Source organism: Oncorhynchus mykiss, chromosome 16, assembly GCF_057628025.1.
Source record: "Oncorhynchus mykiss isolate SJ-2025 chromosome 16, ASM5762802v1, whole genome shotgun sequence".
Taxonomy (NCBI): Eukaryota; Metazoa; Chordata; class Actinopteri; order Salmoniformes; family Salmonidae; genus Oncorhynchus; species Oncorhynchus mykiss.
In genome coordinates, this window is record NC_143037.1 from 76,399,439 (window position 1) to 76,423,191 (window position 23,753).

Consider the following 23,753-nt stretch of genomic DNA (forward strand, 5'->3'; position numbering starts at 1 on the left):
AGTACACAAGGGAAAATAAATAAGCATAAATATGAGTTGTATTTACAATGCTGTTTGTTCTTCACTGGTTGCCCTTTTCTCGTGGCAACAGGTCACAAATCTTGCTGCTGTGATGTCACACTGTGGAATTTCACCCAGTAGATATGGGAGTTTATCAAAATTGGATTTGTTTTCTAATTCTTTGTGGATCTGTGTAATCTGAGGGAAATATGTCTCTCTAATATGGTCATACATTGGGCAGGAGGTTAGGAAGTGCAACTCAGTTTCCACCTCAATCTATCCCTATGGCTGAGAGTTTCATTGTCTCAATGCTCACAAGCAGATTGCTGGCACAGCCGTAGCTGACCCCAGACCAGTTGTTATATACATGTGTGTATATATACTAACCAGTAAGTCGTTGGCACAGCCGTAGCTGACCCCAGACCAGTTGTTATATACATGTGTGTCTATATACTAACCAGTAAGTCGTTGGCACAGCCGTAGCTGACCCCAGACCAGTTGTTATGTACATGTGTGTGTCTACATACTAACCAGTAAGTCGTTGGCACAGCCGTAGCTGACCCCAGAGCTGCTCATTCTCTTCAGGTCGATGTGAGAGTTCATGGCCTTGATGTTCCTGAAACAGCCTTTAAGAGATCCCTGACGAGGAAACAGGGCCTTCAGGCTGGGAGAAAAATATATTAACATACTGCAGTCAAATACGGTTTCATACTTGGAAATGTCTTTCCTGTGCGTGTGTGTGTGTGTGTGTGTGTGTGTGTGTGTGTGTGTGTGTGTGTGTGTGTGTGTGTGCGCTCGTGTGCGTGTGTGCGTGTGCGCGCGCGTGTGCGTGCGTGCGTGCGTGCGTGTGTGTGTGCGTGCGTGCGTGTGTGTGTGCTTGCGTGCGTGTGTGTGCGTGTATGTGGCTCACCTCTCAGGCATCTTGTCCTCGGGGACTCCGGCCAGGTAGTAGCTGCCTTCGAAGCGCGGCAGGGGCGTGGTGAAGACGTAGATGAACAGGGTTTGGCGGTTGTTCCTCACCACAACACGCGTGGTCGTATCGTACAGGAGGATAATGATCTCCAACTACACAGGAACACAAACACGCCATTTTACAACCGGCAAGGACGAACGGCCAAAGCGCCCTCTAGTGGGCTCATGGGTGGAATGCTTCAAAATCTGGTGATTCAACGTCAAACAGTCGTGTTATATTTCAGTCTGTGATGTATATAAAGTGTATTATTGGGATGTAAAACTCAAAATGTAATACATTTCAACTCTATATCTGGCACGGTACAGATGTCTTCTTTCTTTACGTATGTGAGGTGGATACTGTTGTTTCAAAGTAGATGTGTTTAAGTCCAAGAAAATCTCTGTTTGACCCTGATTTAGCCCACTGCAAAAACAAAACAGTTTTAACCTTCCGGGAGAAAATGTCTTGAGGTTAAGAAACTCTTTCTCCAAAACTGAACACTTCCGCATCACACCACCACACTACCTACTTACTACTTGTTGCCCAAAGACAATGAATTCTGTGTGTATCCTACTGCGTCTATCCTACTGCGTCTATCCTACTGCATGTATTATACTGTGTGTGTATCCTACTGCATGTATCCTACTGCATGTATTATACTGTGTGTGTATCCTACTGCATGTATCCTACTGCGTCTAGCCTACTGCATGTATCCTACTGCATGTATCCTACTGCGTATATCCTACTACGTGTATCCTACTGCGTCTATCCTACTGCATGTATTATACTGTGTGTGTATCCTACTGCATGTATCCTACTGCATGTATCCTACTGCGTCTATCCTACTGCATGTATCCTACTGCATGTATTATACTGTGTGTGTATCCTACTGCATGTATCCTACTGCATGTATCATACTGTGTGTACTCTACTTCATGTATCCTACTGCATGTATTATACTGTGTGTGTATCCTACTGCATGTATCCTACTGCATGTATACTACTGCATGTATACTACTGTATGTATACTACTGCATGTATCCTACTGCATGTATCCTACTGCATGTATCCTACTGCATGTATACTACTGCATGTATCTTACTGCATGTATCATACTGTGTGTATCCTAATGCATGTATCCAACTGCGTGTATCCTACTGCATGAATCATACTGCATGTATACTACTGCATGTATCCTACTGCATGAATCATACTGCATGTATACTACTGCATGTATCCTACTGCATGCATCCTACTGCATGTATACTACTGCATGTATTCTACTGCATGCATCCTACTGCATGTATCCTACTGCATGTATACTACTGCATGTATACCACTGCATGTATCCTACTGCACACATCCTACTGCATGTATCCCACTGCATGCATCCCACTGCATGCATCCTACTGCATGCATCCTACTGCATGCATCCTACTGCATGTATCCTACTGCATGTATCCTACTGCATGCATCCTACTGCATGCATCCTACTGCATGTATACTACTGCATGCATCATACTGCATGTATCCTACTGCATCCTACTGCATGTATACTACTGCATGTATCATACATACAAGTTAGTGTATGTTTACACTAACTTTAATGTCAGTGTCCTCACAGAGTCTTTAACCCTAGCTACAGTATAATGTACTGTATAAACCTAAAGCAACAGTTGCATGTCTCTTACAGATTTGGGGTCAGCGTCGCTGATCTTGAGGTAAGGTGAGTTTGGGTCTTTAGGCTCCAGCTCCTGTAGAGAGCCAGTGACGTCATAGAAGACCCTGAGACGTCCCTGACGCACCGCCAAGCTCAGGAACTTCTCCTGATTGGGGTCAAATACACAGAGCAGGTTAAAACAGGAAGCTACAGGGCATCAATAAACAGACAGGTTAAAACAGGAAGCTACAGGGCATCAATACACAGACAGGTTAAAACAGGAAGCTACAGGGCATCAATACACAGACAGGTTAAAACAGGAAGCTACAGGGCATCAATACACAGACAGGTTAAAACAGGAAGCTACAGGGCATCAATACACAGACAGGTTAAAACAGGAAGCTACAGGGCATCAATACACAGACAGGTTAAAACAGGAAGCTACACACAGACAGGTTAAAACAGGAAGCTACAGGGCATCAATAAACAGACAGGTTAAAACAGGAAGCTACAGGGCATCAATACACAGACAGGTTAAAACAGGAAGCTACAGGGCATCAATACACAGACAGGTTAAAACAGGAAGCTACACACAGACAGGTTAAAACAGGAAGCTACAGGGCATCAATAAACAGACAGGTTAAAACAGGAAGCTACAGGGCATCAATACACAGACAGGTTAAAACAGGAAGCTACAGGGCATCAATACACAGACAGGTTAAAACAGGAAGCTACACACAGACAGGTTAAAACAGGAAGCTACAGGGCATCAATAAACAGACAGGTTAAAACAGGAAGCTACAGGGCATCAATACACAGACAGGTTAAAACAGGAAGCTACAGGGCATCAATACACAGACAGGTTAAAACAGGAAGCTACACACAGACAGGTTAAAACAGGAAGCTACAGGGCATCAATAAACAGACAGGTTAAAACAGGAAGCTACAGGGCATCAATACACAGACAGGTTAAAACAGGAAGCTACAGGGCATCAATACACAGACAGGTTAAAACAGGAAGCTACACACAGACAGGTTAAAACAGGAAGCTACAGGGCATCAATAAACAGACAGGTTAAAACAGGAAGCTACAGGGCATCAATACACAGACAGGTTAAAACAGGAAGCTACAGGGCATCAATACACAGACAGGTTAAAACAGGAAGCTACACACAGACAGGTTAAAACAGGAAGCTACAGGGCATCAATAAACAGACAGGTTAAAACAGGAAGCTACAGGGCATCAATACACAGACAGGTTAAAACAGGAAGCTACAGGGCATCAATACACAGACAGGTTAAAACAGGAAGCTACAGGGCATCAATACACAGACAGGTTTTAAAACAGGAAGCTACACACAGACAGGTTAAAACAGGAAGCAAGAGGGCATCAATACACAGACAGGTTTTAAAACAGGAAGCTACACACAGACAGGTTAAAACAGGAAGCAAGAGGGTATCAATACACAGACAGGTTAAAACAGGAAGCTACACACAGACAGGTTAAAACAGGAAGCAAGAGGGTATCAATTGGCCCAGCATCGTCTGAATTTGGCCGGGGCAGGCCGTCATTATAAATAAGAATTTGTCCTTAACTGACTTGCCTCGTTAAACAAAAATAAGAACATGGTGTCATCTGGTTTACGTTAATATCAGGAATTTGAAACGATTTATACATTTACTTTTGTTACTTAAGTATATTTTATTACCAAATACTTTTTGACTTTTACTCAAGTAGTATTTTACTGGGTGACTTTCGCTTTTACTTGAGTCATTTTCTATTAATAAGGTATCTTTACTTTTACTCAAGTTTGACAATTGGGTACTTTCTCCACCTCTGGGATTTAACGATGACAACGGTTAAACCATTCCACATGTTTTAAATCCAGGACGGGCAGAGTCCAAGTAAATCAGGACCCAAAACATTGTTTTTAGAAGAGCGTTAACAGTCAGTAGTTATATTATTGTATGATACTAAGAGCGTTAACAGTCAGTAGTTATATTATTGTATGATACTAAGAGCGTTAACAGCCAGTAGTTATATTATAGTATGATACTAAGAGCGTTAACAGTCAGTAGTTATATTATAGTATGATACTAAGAGCGTTAACAGTCAGTAGTTATATTATAGTATGATACTAAGAGCGTTAACAGTCAGTAGTTATATTATAGTATGATACTAAGAGCGTTAACAGTCAGTAGTTATATTATAGTATGATACTAAGAGCGTTAACAGCCAGTAGTTATATTATAGTATGATACTAAGAGTGTTAACAGTCAGTAGTTATATTATTGTATGATACTAAGAGCGTTAACAGCCAGTAGTTATATTATAGTATGATACTAAGAGCGTTAACAGTCAGTAGTTATATTATTGTATGATACTAAGAGCGTTAACAGTCAGTAGTTATATTATAGTATGATACTAAGAGCGTTAACAGCCAGTAGTTATATTATAGTATGATACTAAGAGCGTTAACAGTCAGTAGTTATATTATAGTATGATACTAAGAGCGTTAACAGTCAGTAGTTAACAGTCAGTAGTTATATTATAGTATGATACTAAGAGCGTTAACAGTCAGTAGTTATATTATAGTATGATACTAAGAGCGTTAACAGTCAGTAGTTATATTATAGTATGATACTAAGAGCGTTAACAGCCAGTAGTTATATTATAGTATGATACTAAGAGCGTTAACAGTCAGTAGTTATATTATAGTATGATACTAAGAGCGTTAACAGTCAGTAGTTAACAGTCAGTAGTTATATTATTGTATGATACTAAGAGCGTTAACAGTCAGTAGTTAACAGTCAGTAGTTATATTATTGTATGATACTAAGAGCGTTAACAGTCAGTAGTTATATTATAGTATGATACTAAGAGCGTTAACAGTCAGTAGTTATATTATTGTATGATACTAAGAGCGTTAACAGTCAGTAGTTATATTATAGTATGATACTAAGAGCGTTAACAGTCAGTAGTTATATTATTGTATGATACTAAGAGCGTTAACAGTCAGTAGTTATATTATTGTATGATACTAAGAGCGTTAACAGTCAGTAGTTATATTATTGTATGATACTAAGAGCGTTAACAGTCAGTAGTTATATTATTGTATGATACTAAGAGCGTTAACAGTCAGTAGTTATATTATAGTATGATACTAAGAGCGTTAACAGTCAGTAGTTATATTATAGTATGATACTAAGAGCGTTAACAGTCAGTAGTTATATTATTGTATGATACTAAGAACGTTAACAGTCAGTAGTTATATTATAGTATGATACTAAGAGCGTTAACAGTCAGTAGTTATATTATTGTATGATACTAAGAGCGTTAACAGTCAGTAGTTATATTATTGTATGATACTAAGAGCGTTAACAGTCAGTAGTTATATTATTGTATGATACTAAGAGCGTTAACAGTCAGTAGTTATATTATAGTATGATACTAAGAGTGTTAACAGTCAGTAGTTATATTATAGTATGATACTAAGAGTGTTAACAGTCAGTAGTTATATTATTGTATGATACTAAGAGCGTTAACAGTCAGTAGTTATATTATTGTATGATACTAAGAGCGTTAACAGTCAGTAGTTATATTATAGTATGATACTAAGAGTGTTAACAGTCAGTAGTTATATTATTGTATGATACTAAGAGCGTTAACAGTCAGTAGTTATATTATAGTATGATACTAAGAGTGTTAACAGTCAGTAGTTATATTATTGTATGATACTAAGAGCGTTAACAGTCAGTAGTTATATTATAGTATGATACTAAGAGTGTTAACAGTCAGTAGTTATATTATTGTATGATACTAAGAGCGTTAACAGTCAGTAGTTATATTATAGTATGATACTAAGAGCGTTAACAGTCAGTAGTTATATTATAGTATGATACTAAGAGTGTTAACAGTCAGTAGTTATATTATTGTATGATACTAAGAGTGTTAACAGTCAGTAGTTATATTATTGTATGATACTAAGAGCGTTAACAGTCAGTAGTTATATTATAGTATGATACTAAGAGCGTTAACAGTCAGTAGTTATATTATTGTATGATACTAAGAGCGTTAACAGCCTATGGGACACAGCCGTTCTTTGTATACAGCAGTACCGTGTGTGTAAGATAGTTTTCCCCCCTCTGAATAGTTCATCACAACCTATCCAGTGGTTGAACACCGAGAACATATATTTTCATGTCATCTTGAGACTTAATAAATCCCTGCAGCAGTAGCGTGACCTCTGACCTGGCTGAGGAGCATGAGCAGGATGCCGTTGTGACTCATCAGTTTAACTTCCTGTTCAAAGCGCTGCATCTTCCCTGCATCCTCCTTGAAGGTGACCTCGGCGTAACCCGTCCCGTCAAAGTAGGCCGCGTCGTTCACCCACTGCTGGGTCAACACCGGCTTCGCTCTGACGGACAGAGGGAAAACACGCGTCACTAACACGGCAAAAACAATGTCACAATATTCACAGAGTAGGCCGCGTCGTTCACCCACTGCTGGGTCAACACCGGCTTCGCTCTGACGGACAGAGGGAAAACACGCGTCACTAACACGGCAAAAACAATGTCACAATATTCACAGAGTAGGCCGCGTCGTTCACCCACTGCTGGGTCAACACCGGCTTCGCTCTGACGGACAGAGGGAAAACACGCGTCACTAACACGGCAAAAACAATGTCACAATATTCACAGAGTAGGCCGCGTCGTTCACCCACTGCTGAGTCAACACCGGCTTCGCTCTGACGGACAGAGGGAAAACACGCGTCACTAACACGGCAAAAACAATGTCACAATATTCACAGAGTAGGCCGCGTCGTTCACCCACTGCTGAGTCAACACCGGCTTCGCTCTGACGGACAGAGGGAAAACAAGCGTCACTAACACGGCAAAAACAACAGCACAATATTCACAGACAACTGTTGTACATTGGTTTTGCTACCTGACTGTGAACTAAACCGTACACTCCTTGGAAAAGAAGGTGCTATCTAGAACAATAAAGGGTTCTTCGGGGCTGTCCCCGTAGGAGAATCCTTTGAAGAACGGCCTTTGGTTCCATGTAGAACCGTTTCCAAACAGGGTTCTACCAGGAACCCAAAAGGGTTCTACCTGGAACCCAAAAGGGTTCTACCTGGAACCCAAAATGGTTCTCTTATGGGGACAGCTGAAGAATCCTTTTGGAACCCTTTGTTCTAAGAGTGTAGACAGCAAATGATAAGATCAGCATTTTGTAGGGGATGGACACTATAGCTCCCTGATGCAGGAGTCAACACACAGTGGTTTATAGGGGATGGACACTATAGCTCCCTGATGCAGGAGTCAACACACAGTGGTTTATAGGGGATGGACACTATAGCTCCCTGATGCAGGAGTCAACACACAGTGGTTTATAGGGGATGGACACTATAGCTCCCTGATGCAGGAGTCAACACACAGTGGTTTAAAGGGGGATGGACACTATAGCTCCCTGATGCAGGAGTCAACACACAGTGGTTTATAGGGGATGGACACTATAGCTCCCTGATGCAGGAGTCAACACACAGTGGTTTATAGGGGATGGACACTATAGCTCCCTGATGCAGGAGTCAACACACAGTGGTTTATAGGGGATGGACACTATAGCTCCCTGATGCAGGAGTCAACACACAGTGGTTTAAAGGGGGATGGACACTATAGCTCCCTGATGCAGGAGTCAACACACAGTGGTTTATAGGGGATGGACACTATAGCTCCCTGATGCAGGAGTCAACACACAGTGGTTTATAGGGGATGGACACTATAGCTCCCTGATGCAGGAGTCAACACACAGTGGTTTATAGGGGGTGGACACTATAGCTCCCTGATGCAGGAGTCAACACACAGTGGTTTATAGGGGATGGACACTATAGCTCCCTGATGCAGGAGTCAACACACAGTGGTTTATAGGGGATGGACACTATAGCTCCCTGATGCAGGAGTCAACACACAGTGGTTTATAGGGGATGGACACTATAGCTCCCTGATGCAGGAGTCAACACACAGTGGTTTATAGGGGATGGACACTATAGCTCCCTGATGCAGGAGTCAACACACAGTGGTTTATAGGGGATGGACACTATAGCTCCCTGATGCAGGAGTCAACACACAGTGGTTTAAAGGGGGATGGACACTATAGCTCCCTGATGCAGGAGTCAACACACAGTGGTTTATAGGGGATGGACACTATAGCTCCCTGATGCAGGAGTCAACACACAGTGGTTTATAGGGGATGGACACTATAGCTCCCTGATGCAGGAGTCAACACACAGTGGTTTATAGGGGATGGACACTATAGCTCCCAGATGCAGGAGTCAACACACAGTGGTTTATAGGGGATGGACACTATAGCTCCCTGATGCAGGAGTCAACACACAGTGGTTTATAGGGGATGGACACTATAGCTCCCTGATGTAGGAGTCAACACACAGTGGTTTATAGGGGATGGACACTATAGCTCCCTGATGCAGGAGTCAACACACAGTGGTTTATAGGGGATGGACACTATAGCTCCCTGATGCAGGAGTCAACACACAGTGGTTTATAGGGGATGGACACTATAGCTCCCTGATGTAGGAGTCAACACACAGTGGTTTATAGGGGATGGACACGATAGCTCCCTGATGCAGGAGTCAACACACAGTGGTTTATAGGGGATGGACACTATAGCTCCCAGATGCAGGAGTCAACACACAGTGGTTTATAGGGGATGGACACTATAGCTCCCTGATGCAGGAGTCAACACACGTTGGATGTGGCTCTTGTTAGGATTCAGTGCTGAGAGCTCCAGCCATAGAGATAAGATGTAGTGGTCTGCTAATGGTCCCACCTTCCACATGGTTTCTCCTCGGTGGTGTTGAGTTGGAAGATGTTCTCAAAGTTATAGAGACTGAGCACTTCCTCATTCAGGGTCTCCAGCTCAATACAGCCCTTGAGATTGGGCAGCTGGAGCTGGAGAGGGGGCTGAGAGAAGAACAGAGAGACAGAGATGTTACTGAGGAGGCTGGGAGAAGAACAGAGAGACAGAGATGTTACTGAGGAGGCTGAGAGAAGAACAGAGAGGAAGATATGTTACTGAGGAGGCTGAGTGAAGAACATAGAGGAAGATATGTTACTGAGGAGGCTGAGAGAAGTACAGAGAGGAAGATATGTTACTGAGGAGGCTGAGAGAAGAACAAAGAGTAAGATATGTTACTGAGGAGGCTGAGAAGAACAGAGAGACAGAGATGTTACTGAGGAGGCTGAGAGAAGAACAGAGAGACAGAGATGTTACTGAGGAGGCTGAGAGAAGGTAGAGAGAGATATGGGTTACTGAGGGGGCTGAGAGAAGAACAGAGACAGAGATGTTACTGAGGAGGCTGAGAGAAGAACAGAGAGACAGAGATGTTACTGAAGAGGCTGAGAGAAGAACAGAGAGACAGAGATGTTACTGAGGAGGCTGAGAGAAGAACAGAGAGACAGAGATGTTACTGAGGGGCTGAGAGAAGGTAGAGAGAGATATGTTACTGAGGGGGCTGAGAGAAGGTAGAGAGAGATATGGGTTACTGAGGGGGCTGAGAGAAGAACAGAGAGAGATATGGGTTACTGAGGGGGCTGAGAGAAGGTAGAGAGAGATATGGGTTACTGAGGAGGCTGGGAGAAGGTAGAGAGAGATATGGGTTACTGAGGGGGCTGGGAAAGGAAACACATCTATAAGTTACAAACATTCGATACATAAGGGAGAAAACTATAGCTCGGTCTCCTGTGTGTTTGGTAAACCACTGTCTATACCCCCAACCACAGCTCCCTCTCACCGCGAACGTGTCAGGGTATCCTCCCACGTAGAACACAGTCTCTTCAGTCTGGAGGTTGAGCAGTCCACTATCCCCTCCTGCCTCCACCACAGCCTTGGTCATCCTGGCCTCACTGAGCTCTGAAGACATGGCCATCTGGCCGTACTGAAGGATCCTAGAAAGAAAATATATATATATATATAGAGAGAGAGAGAGAGAGAGCGAGAGAGAGAGGGAGAGGGAGAGGGAGAGGGAGAGGGAGAGCGGGAGAGAGAGAGAGAGAGAGAGAAGGAGAGAGAGAGAGAGAGAGAGAGAGAGAAGGAGAGGGAGAGAGAGAGAGAGAGAGAGAGAGAGAGAGAGAGAGAGGGAGGGAGAGGGAGAGCGAGAGAGAGAGAGAGACAGAGAGAGAGGGAGAGGGAGAGCGAGAGCAGGTTAAAATGGTGATGGTGGTGGTGATGACATGCCTCTTTACAGACTTGAAAGTGCAATTGTCGCCGTCTTGGACTAGGATAAATTCCTCTTGGTCTAATGGTGAAGACATTGGCTTCTCGAGTGACAACAAATCCAGCCAATGACAGTGGCAGTAGTTACCTTTCCAGGACCACGTTGTTGAAGTCACCATCTGTTTGGACATCCTCCTGCATCTCCACCTCAGCCGTGTCTCCGCCCACGTTGAACAGCCAGTGCAGTCTCCTCCCCTGCAGCATCATGCCCAGGAACTCTTTACTGGACTACAGACAGGAAACAGGAAACGCATTATCATTACTGGACTACAGACAGGAAACAGGAGAACGCATTATCATTACTGGACTACAGACAGGAAACAGGAAACGCATTATCATTACTGGACTATACAGACAGGAAACAGGAAACAGGAAACAGCATAATCATAGAGTCCAACAGTGGAGGTGTCATAATACCCATAAAACCTAGCGGTCAAACAGGGAAACGGTTCCAATCGTTTTTGTTAAGAAACACTTAAAATAAGGTCTGTGTTTCGTGTAGGTTTACCCTGGTGTGACGTTCTGATAAGCGTGTAAATCTCTCTCGGACAAGGTGACTTTTATCGATGTTTTCGGCACTATTTACTCTGATTCGAAAATGCTAATTATCATCAAAGTAGACATCATGCAAGACTACAAATCCCAGCATGCTCCTGCACGTCATCTTTAGCTGACATCTTTGCTAACAGGTATTGTGTCAATTTAACATTTGTATAAGATAGTTAACAGAATTGTCCATTTAAAGAAATGTCGCTAATTTATTCATTGCTACATGCATCTAACATTAGATAGTTAATCCAGATCTTCTTACCATGTCCTCGATTCGTCAGTCTCCTCCAGAGCATCATGGTATTTGTAGTTCTTTATGATAGCCACATTAGCAGCTAATTAGCTTTCGTTTTTTGGGGGGGTAAATACAGGTGACTATATTGATAAAAGTAAACCTTGTCCTAGAGAGATTGACATGGTAATCAAAATGTCACGCCAGGGGTAAATCTAAACGAAACACAGACCTTCATTTAAGTGTTTCTAAAATCCCCTACGGGAAAAATGAATGTTTGAAAAAAAAATATTGGAACCATTTCCCTGTTTGACCGCTAGGCTTTATGGGTATTATGACTCATACTGTGGTACTCTATTACTGGACTATAGAATTCCATATTTGATGGTCATTCTTCTCATACAGTTTCCTAGAAAAATACTACATTAAAAACTACACTAGTAGTGATACAGGCACGGTCTAATGGTGTACACTGTCTAATGGTATATACACTGTCTAATGGTATATACTGTCTAATGGTATATACTGTCTAATGGTATATACTGTCTAATGGTATATACACTGTCTAATGGTATATACTGTATAATGGGATATACTGTCAAATGGTATATACTGTTTAATGATATACACTGTCTAATGGTATATACTGTCTAATGGTATATACTGTCTAATGGTATATACTGTCTAATGGTATATACTGTCTAATGGTATATACTGTCTAATGGTATATACACTGTCTAATGGTATATACTGTCTAATGGTATATACTGTCTAATGGTATATACTGTCTAATGGTATATACTGTCTAATGGTATATACTGTCTAATGGTATATACTGTCTAATGGTATATACTGTCTAATGATATACACTGTCTAATGATATATACACTGTCTAATGGTATATACACTGTCTAATGGTATATACTGTCTAATGGTATATATACTGTCTAATGGTATATACTGTCTAATGGTATATATACTGTCTAATGGTATATACTGTCTATTGGTATATACTGTCTAATGGTATATACTGTCTAATGGTATATACACTGTCTAATGGTATATACTGTCTAATGGTATATACTGTCTAATGGTATATACTGTCTAATGGTATATACACTGTCTAATGGTATATACTGTCTAATGGTATATACTGTATAATGGTATATACACTGTCTAATGGTATATACTGTCTAATGGTATATACTGTCTAATGGTATATACTGTCTAATGGTATGTACACTGTCTAATGGTATATACTGTCTAATGGTATATACTGTCTAATGGTATATATACTGTCTAATGGTATATATACTGTCTAATGGTATATACTGTCTAATGGTATATACTGTCTAATGATATACACTGTCTAATGATATATACACTGTCTAATGGTATATACACTGTCTAATGGTATATACTGTCTAATGGTATATATACTGTCTAATGGTATATACTGTCTAATGGTATATACTGTCTAATGGTATATATACTGTCTAATGGTATATACTGTCTAATGGTATATATACTGTCTAATGGTATATATACTGTCTAATGGTATATACTGTCTAATGGTATATATACTGTCTAATGGTATATACACTGTCTAATGATATACAATGTCTAATGGTATATACACTGTCTAATGGTATATACTGTCTAATGATATACACTGTCTAATGGTATATACACTGTCTAATGGTATATATACTGTCTAATGGTATATACACTGTCTAATGATATACACTATCTAATGATATACACTGTCTAATGGTATATACACTGTCTAATGATATACACTGTCTAATGATATATATACTGTCTAATGATATACACTGTCTAATGGTATATATACTGTCTAATGATATACACTGTCTAATGGTATATATACTGTCTAATGATATACACTGTCTAATGGTATATATACTGTCTAATGATATACACTGGCTAATGGTATATACACTGTCTAATGGTATATATACTGTCTAATGATATACACTGTCTAATGGTATATACACTGTCTAATGATATACACTGTCTAATGGTATATATACTGTCTAATGATATACACTGTCTAATGGTATATATACTGTCTAATGATATACACTGTCTAATGGTATATACACTGTCTAATGATATACACTGTCTAATGGTATATACACTGTCTAATGATATACACTGTCTAATGATATATATACTGTCTAATGATATACACTGTCTAATGGTATATACACTGTCTAATGATATACACTGTCTAATGGTATATATACTGTCGAATGATATACACTGTCTAATTGTATATACACTGTCTAATGATATACACTGTCTAATGGTATATATACTGTCTAATGATATACACTGTCTAATGGTATATATACTGTCTAATGATATACACTGTCTAATGGTATATACACTGTCTAATGATATACACTGTCTAATGATATACACTGTCTAATGATATACACTGTCTAATGGTATATATACTGTCTAATGATATACACTGTCTAATGGTATATATACTGTCTAATGATATACACTGTCTAATGGTATATATACTGTCTAATGATATACACTGTCTAATGGTATATACACTGTCTAATGATATACACTGTCTAATGGTATATACACTGTCTAATGATATACACTGTCTAATGATATACACTGTCTAATAGTATATATACTGTCTAATGATATACACTGTCTAATGGTATATACACTGTCTAGTGGTATATACTGTCTAATGGTATATACTGTCTAATGGTATATATACTGTGTAATGGTATATACTGTCTAATGGTATATATATACTGTCTAATGGTATATACTGTCTAATGGTATATATACTGTCTAATGGTATATACTGTCTAATGATATACAATGTCTAATGGTGTATATACTGTCTAATGATATTCACTGTCTAATGGTATATACACTGTCTAATGGTATATACACTGTCTAATGGCATATACTGTCAAATGATATACACTATCTAATGGTATATACACTGTCTAATGGTATATATACTGTCTAATGGTATACACTGTCTAATGGCACATACTGTCTAATGATATACACTGTCTAATGATGTATATACTGTCTAATGATATATACACTGTCTAATGGTATATACACTGTCTAATGGTATATACACTGTCTAATGGCATATACTGTCTAATGATATACACTGTCTAATGATATACACTGTCTAATGGTGTATATACTGTCTAATGATATACACTGTCTAATGATATACACTGTCTAATGATATACAATGTCTAATGGTATATATATACTGTCTAATGATATACACTGTCTAATGGTATATACTGTCTAATGATATACACTGTCTAATGGTATATACACTGTCTAATGGTATATACACTGTCTAATGATATACACTGTCTAATGGTATATATACTGTCTAATGATATACACTGTGTAATGGTATATATACTGTCTAATGATATACACTGTCTAATGGTATATACACTGTCTAATGATATACACTGTCTAATGATATACACTGTCTAATGATATACACTGTCTAATGGTATATATACTGTCTAATGATATACACTGTCTAATGGTATATACACTGTCTAATGATATACACTGTCTAATGATATAAACTGTCTAATGATATACACTGTCTAATGGTATATATACTGTCTAATGATATACACTGTCTAATGGTATATATACTGTCTAATGATATACACTGTCTAATGGTATATACACTGTCTAATGATATACACTGTCTAATGGTATATATACTGTCTAATGATATACACTGTCTAATGGTATATATACTGTCTAATGATATACACTGTCTAATGGTATATATACTGTCTAATGATATACACTGTCTAATGGTATATACACTGTCTAATGATATACACTGTCTAATGGTATATATACTGTCTAATGATATACACTGTCTAATGGTATATATACTGTCTAATGATATACACTGTCTAATGGTATATACACTGTCTAATGGTATATACTGTCTAATGGTATATACTGTCTAATGGTATATATACTGTCTAATGGTATATACTGTCTAATGGTATATATACTGTCTAATGGTATATATACTGTCTAATGGTATATACTGTCTAATGGTATATATACTGTCTAATGGTATATACTGTCTAATGATATACACTGTCTAATGATATACACTGTCTAATGGTGTATATACTGTCTAATGATATTCACTGTCTAATGATATACACTGTCTAATGGTATATACACTGTCTAATGGTATATACACTGTCTAATGGCATATACTGTCAAATGATATACACTGTCTAATGGTATATATACTGTCTAATGATATACACTGTCTAATGGTATATACACTGTCTAATGATATACACTGTCTAATGGTATATATACTGTGTAATGGTATATACTGTCTAATGGTATATATATACTGTCTAATGGTATATACTGTCTAATGGTATATATACTGTCTAATGATATACACTGTCTAATGATATACAATGTCTAATGGTGTATATACTGTCTAATGATATTCACTGTCTAATGGTATATACACTGTCTAATGGTATATACACTGTCTAATGGCATATACTGTCAAATGATATACACTATCTAATGGTATATACACTGTCTAATGGTATATATACTGTCTAATGGTATACACTGTCTAATGGCACATACTGTCTAATGATATACACTGTCTAATGATATACACTGTCTAATGATGTATATACTGTCTAATGATATATACACTGTCTAATGGTATATACACTGTCTAATGGTATATACACTGTCTAATGGCATATACTGTCTAATGATATACACTGTCTAATGATATACACTGTCTAATGGTGTATATACTGTCTAATGATATACACTGTCTAATGATATACACTGTCTAATGATATACAATGTCTAATGGTATATATATACTGTCTAATGATATACACTGTCTAATGGTATATACTGTCTAATGATATACACTGTCTAATGGTATATACACTGTCTAATGGTATATACACTGTCTAATGATATACACTGTCTAATGGTATATATACTGTCTAATGATATACACTGTGTAATGGTATATATACTGTCTAATGATATACACTGTCTAATGGTATATACACTGTCTAATGATATACACTGTCTAATGATATACACTGTCTAATGATATACACTGTCTAATGGTATATATACTGTCTAATGATATACACTGTCTAATGGTATATACACTGTCTAATGATATACACTGTCTAATGATATAAACTGTCTAATGATATACACTGTCTAATGGTATATATACTGTCTAATGATATACACTGTCTAATGGTATATATACTGTCTAATGATATACACTGTCTAATGGTATATACACTGTCTAATGATATACACTGTCTAATGGTATATATACTGTCTAATGATATACACTGTCTAATGGTATATATACTGTCTAATGATATACACTGTCTAATGGTATATATACTGTCTAATGATATACACTGTCTAATGGTATATACACTGTCTAATGATATGCACTGTCTAATGGTATATATACTGTCTAATGATATACACTGTCTAATGGTATATATACTGTCTAATGATATACACTGTCTAATGGTATATACACTGTCTAATGGTATATACTGTCTAATGGTATATACTGTCTAATGGTATATATACTGTCTAATGGTATATACTGTCTAATGGTATATATACTGTCTAATGGTATATATACTGTCTAATGGTATATACTGTCTAATGGTATATATACTGTCTAATGGTATATACTGTCTAATGATATACACTGTCTAATGATATACACTGTCTAATGGTGTATATACTGTCTAATGATATTCACTGTCTAATGATATACACTGTCTAATGGTATATACACTGTCTAATGGTATATACACTGTCTAATGGCATATACTGTCAAATGATATACACTATCTAATGGTATATACACTGTCTAATGGTATATACTGTCTAATGGTATATATACTGTCTAATGGTATACACTGTCTAATGGCATATACTGTCGAATGATATACACTGTCTAATGATGTATATACTGTCTAATGATGTATATACTGTCTAATGATATATACACTGTCTAATGGTATATACACTGTCTAATGGTATATACACTGTCTAATGGCATATACTGTCTAATGATATACACTGTCTAATGATATACACTGTCTAATGGTGTATATACTGTCTAATGATATACACTGTCTAATGATATACAATGTCTAATGGTATATATATACTGTCTAATGATATACACTGTCTAATGGTATATACACTGTCTAATGGTATATACACTGTCTAATGGTATATACACTGTCTAATGATATACACTGTCTAATGATATACACTGTCTAATGATATACACTGTCTAATGATATATACACTGTCTAATGGTATATACTGTCTAATGGTATATATACTGTCTAATGGTATACACTGTCTAATGGCATATACTGTCTAATGATATACACTGTCTAATTATATACACTGTCTAATGATGTATATACTGTCTAATGATATTCACTGTCTAATGATATACACTGTCTAATGGTATATACACTGTCTAATGATATATACACTGTCTAATGGTATATACACTGTCTAATGGTATATACACTGTCTAATGGCATATACTGTCTAATGATATACACTGTCTAATGATATACACTGTCTAATGGTGTATATACTGTCTAATGATATACACTGTCTAATGATATACACTGTCTAATGATATACAATGTCTAATGGTATATATATACTGTCTAATGATATACACTGTCCAATGGTATATACTGTCTAATGATATACACTGTCTAAAGGTATATACACTGTCTAATGGTATATACACTGTCTAATGGTATATACACTGTCTAATGATATACACTGTCTAATGATATACACTGTCTAATGATATACACTGTCTAATGATATATATACTGTCTAATGATATACACTGTCTAATGGTATATATACTGTCTAATGATATACACTGTCTAATGGTATATATACTGTCTAATGATATACACTGTCTAATGGTATATACACTGTCTAATGATATACACTGTCTAATGGTATATACACTGTCTAATGGTATATATACTGTCTAATGATATACACTGTCTAATGATATACACTGTCTAATGGTATATACACTGTCTAATGGCATATACTGTCTAATGATATACACTGTCTAATGATATACACTGTCTAATGGTGTATATACTGTCTAATGATATACACTGTCTAATGATATACACTGTCTAATGATATACAATGTCTAATGGTATATATATACTGTCTAATGATATACACTGTCTAATGGTATATACACTGTCTAATGGTATATACACTGTCTAATGGTATATACACTGTCTAATGATATACACTGTCTAATGATATACACTGTCTAATGATATACACTGTCTAATGATATATACACTGTCTAATGGTATATACTGTCTAATGGTATATATACTGTCTAATGGTATACACTGTCTAATGGCATATACTGTCTAATGATATACACTGTCTAATGATATACACTGTCTAATGATGTATATACTGTCTAATGATATTCACTGTCTAATGATATACACTGTCTAATGGTATATACACTGTCTAATGGTATATACACTGTCTAATGGTATATACACTGTCTAATGGTATATACACTGTCTAATGGCATATACTGTATAATGATATACACTGTCTAATGATATACACTGTCTAATGGTGTATATACTGTCTAATGATATACACTGTCTAATGATATACACTGTCTAATGATATACAATGTCTAATGGTATATATATACTGTCTAATGATATACACTGTCTAATGGTATATACTGTCTAATGATATACACTGTCTAATGGTATATACACTGTCTAATGGTATATACACTGTCTAATGGTATATACACTGTCTAATGATATACACTGTCTAATGATATACACTGTCTAATGATATACACTGTCTAATGATATATATACTGTCTAATGATATACACTGTCTAATGGTATATATACTGTCTAATGATATACACTGTCTAATGGTATATATACTGTCTAATGATATACACTGTCTAATGGTATATATACTGTCTAATGATATACACTGTCTAATGGTATATACACTGTCTAATGGTATATATACTGTCTAATGATATACACTGTCTAATGGTATATACACTGTCTAATGATATACACTGTCTAATGATATACACTGTCTAATGGTATATATACTGTCTAATGATATACACTGTCTAATGGTATATATACTGTCTAATGATATACACTGTCTAATGGTATATACACTGTCTAATGATATACACTGTCTAATGGTATATATACTGTCTAATGATATACACTGTCTAATGATATATACACTGTCTAATGATATACACTGTCTAATGATATACACTGTCTAATGATATACACTGTCTAATGATATATACACTGTCTAATGGTATATACTGTCTAATGGTATATATACTGTCTAATGGTATACACTGTCTAATGGCATATACTGTCTAATGATATACACTGTCTAATGATATACACTGTCTAATGATGTATATACTGTCTAATGATATTCACTGTCTAATGATATACACTGTCTAATGGTATATACACTGTCTAATGGTATATACACTGTCTAATGGTATATACACTGTCTAATGGTATATACACTGTCTAATGGCATATACTGTCTAATGATATACACTGTCTAATGATATACACTGTCTAATGGTGTATATACTGTCTAATGATATACACTGTCTAATGATATACACTGTCTAATGATATACAATGTCTAATGGTATATATATACTGTCTAATGATATACACTGTCTAATGGTATATACTGTCTAATGATATACACTGTCTAATGGTATATACACAGTCTAATGGTATATACACTGTCTAATGGTATATACACTGTCTAATGATATACACTGTCTAATGATATACACTGTCTAATGATATACACTGTCTAATGATATATATACTGTCTAATGATATACACTGTCTAATGGTATATATACTGTCTAATGATATACACTGTCTAATGGTATATATACTGTCTAATGATATACACTGTCTAATGGTATATATACTGTCTAATGATATACACTGTCTAATGGTATATACACTGTCTAATGGTATATATACTGTCTAATGATATACACTGTCTAATGGTATATACACTGTCTAATGATATACACTGTCTAATGATATACACTGTCTAATGGTATATATACTGTCTAATGATATACACTGTCTAATGGTATATATACTGTCTAATGATATACACTGTCTAATGGTATATACACTGTCTAATGATATACACTGTCTAATGGTATATATACTGTCTAATGATATACACTGTCTAATGGTATATACACTGTCTAATGATATACACTGTCTAATGGTATATATACTGTCTAATGATATACACTGTCTAATGGTATATATACTGTCTAATGATATACACTGTCTAATGGTATATACACTGTCTAATGATATACACTGTCTAATGGTATATATACTGTCTAATGATATACACTGTCTAATGGTATATACACTGTCTAATGATATACACTGTCTAATGGTATATATACTGTCTAATGATATACACTGTCTAATGGTATATACACTGTCTAATGATATACACTGTCTAATGGTATATACACTGTCTAATGATATACACTGTCTAATGGTATATATACTGTCTAATGATATACACTGTCTAATGGTATATATACTGTCTAATGATATACACTGTCTAATGGTATATACACTGTCTAATGATATACACTGTCTAATGATATACACTGTCTAATGATATACACTGTCTAATGGTATATCTACTGTCTAATGATATACACTGTCTAATGGTATATACACTGTCTAATGATATACACTGTCTAATGATATACACTGTCTAATGGTATATATACTGTCTAATGATATACACTGTCTAATGGTATATATACTGTCTAATGATATACACTGTCTAATGGTATATACACTGTCTAATGATATACACTGTCTAATGGTATATATACTGTCTAATGATATACACTGTCTAATGGTATATACACTGTCTAATGATATACACTGTCTAATGGTATATATACTGTCTAATGATATACACTGTCTAATGGTATATACACTGTCTAATGATATACACTGTCTAATGGTATATACACTGTCTAATGATATACACTGTCTAATGGTATATACACTGTCTAATGATATACACTGTCTAATGATATACACTGTCTAATGATATATATACTGTCTAATGATATACACTGTCTAATGGTATATATACTGTCTAATGATATACACTGTCTAATGGTATATATACTGTCTAATGATATACACTGTCTAATGATATACACTGTCTAATGGTATATATACTGTCTAATGATATACACTGTCTAATGGTATATACACTGTCTAATGATATACACTGTCTAATGGTATATATACTGTCTAATGATATACACTGTCTAATGGTATATACACTGTCTAATGATATACACTGTCTAATGGTATATACACTGTCTAATGATATACACTGTCTAATGGTATATATACTGTCTAATGATATACACTGTCTAATGGTATATATACTGTCTAATGATATACACTGTCTAATGGTATATACACTGTCTAATGATATACACTGTCTAATGATATACACTGTCTAATGATATACACTGTCTAATGGTATATCTACTGTCTAATGATATACACTGTCTAATGGTATATACACTGTCTAATGATATACACTGTCTAATGATATACACTGTCTAATGGTATATATACTGTCTAATGATATACACTGTCTAATGGTATATATACTGTCTAATGATATACACTGTCTAATGGTATATACACTGTCTAATGATATACACTGTCTAATGGTATATATACTGTCTAATGATATACACTGTCTAATGGTATATACACTGTCTAATGATATACACTGTCTAATGATATACACTGTCTAATGGTATATATACTGTCTAATGATATACACTGTCTAATGGTATATACACTGTCTAATGATATACACTGTCTAATGGTATATACACTGTCTAATGATATACACTGTCTAATGGTATATACACTGTCTAATGATATACACTGTCTAATGGTATATATACTGTCTAATGATATACACTGTCTAATGGTATATATACTGTCTAATGATATACACTGTCTAATGGTATATATACTGTCTAATGATATACACTGTCTAATGGTATATACACTGTCTAATGATATACACTGTCTAATGGTATATATACTGTCTAATGATATACACTGTCTAATGGTATATATACTGTCTAATGATATACACTGTCTAATGGTATATACACTGTCTAATGATATACACTGTCTAATGGTATATATACTGTCTAATGGTATATACACTGTCTAATGATATACACTGTCTAATGGTATATACACTGTCTAATGATATACACTGTCTAATGGTATATATACTGTCTAATGATATACACTGTCTAATGGTATATATACTGTCTAATGATATACACTGTCTAATGGTATATACACTGTCTAATGATATACACTGTCTAATGGTATATACACTGTCTAATGATATACACTGTCTAATGGTATATATACTGTCTAATGATATACACTGTCTAATGGTATATATACTGTCTAATGATATACACTGTCTAATGGTATATACACTGTCTAATGATATACACTGTCTAATGATATACACTGTCTAATGATATACACTGTCTAATGGTATATCTACTGTCTAATGATATACACTGTCTAATGGTATATACACTGTCTAATGATATACACTGTCTAATGATATACACTGTCTAATGATATACACTGTCTAATGGTATATATACTGTCTAATGATATACACTGTCTAATGGTATATATACTGTCTAATGATATACACTGTCTAATGGTATATATACTGTCTAATGATATACACTGTCTAATGGTATATA

The 23,753-nt window shown here is 36.0% G+C and overlaps 1 protein-coding gene across 3 annotated transcripts in view; it reads right to left on the reverse strand.

Moving 5' to 3' along the window:
* lama5 (laminin, alpha 5) overlaps nt 1-23,753 on the reverse strand; it is a 280,241-nt gene that overhangs the window by 25,020 nt on the left and 231,468 nt on the right. Inside the window, exons 62-68 of one of the 3 annotated variants that reach the window (XM_036947797.2) lie at nt 10,997-11,136; nt 10,427-10,580; nt 9,463-9,596; nt 6,865-7,030; nt 2,644-2,778; nt 911-1,065; nt 532-664 (exon numbers count right to left, since the gene is read on the reverse strand). In XM_036947797.2, the coding sequence (XP_036803692.2) occupies nt 532-664; nt 911-1,065; nt 2,644-2,778; nt 6,865-7,030; nt 9,463-9,596; nt 10,427-10,580; nt 10,997-11,136 (1,017 nt within the window). Of the gene's footprint in view, nt 1-531; nt 665-910; nt 1,066-2,643; nt 2,779-6,864; nt 7,031-7,131; nt 7,251-7,336; nt 7,471-9,462; nt 9,597-10,426; nt 10,581-10,996; nt 11,137-23,753 lie in introns of those variants that run through there. The other 2 variants (XM_090204017.1, XM_090204018.1) reach the window with 2 other exon arrangements.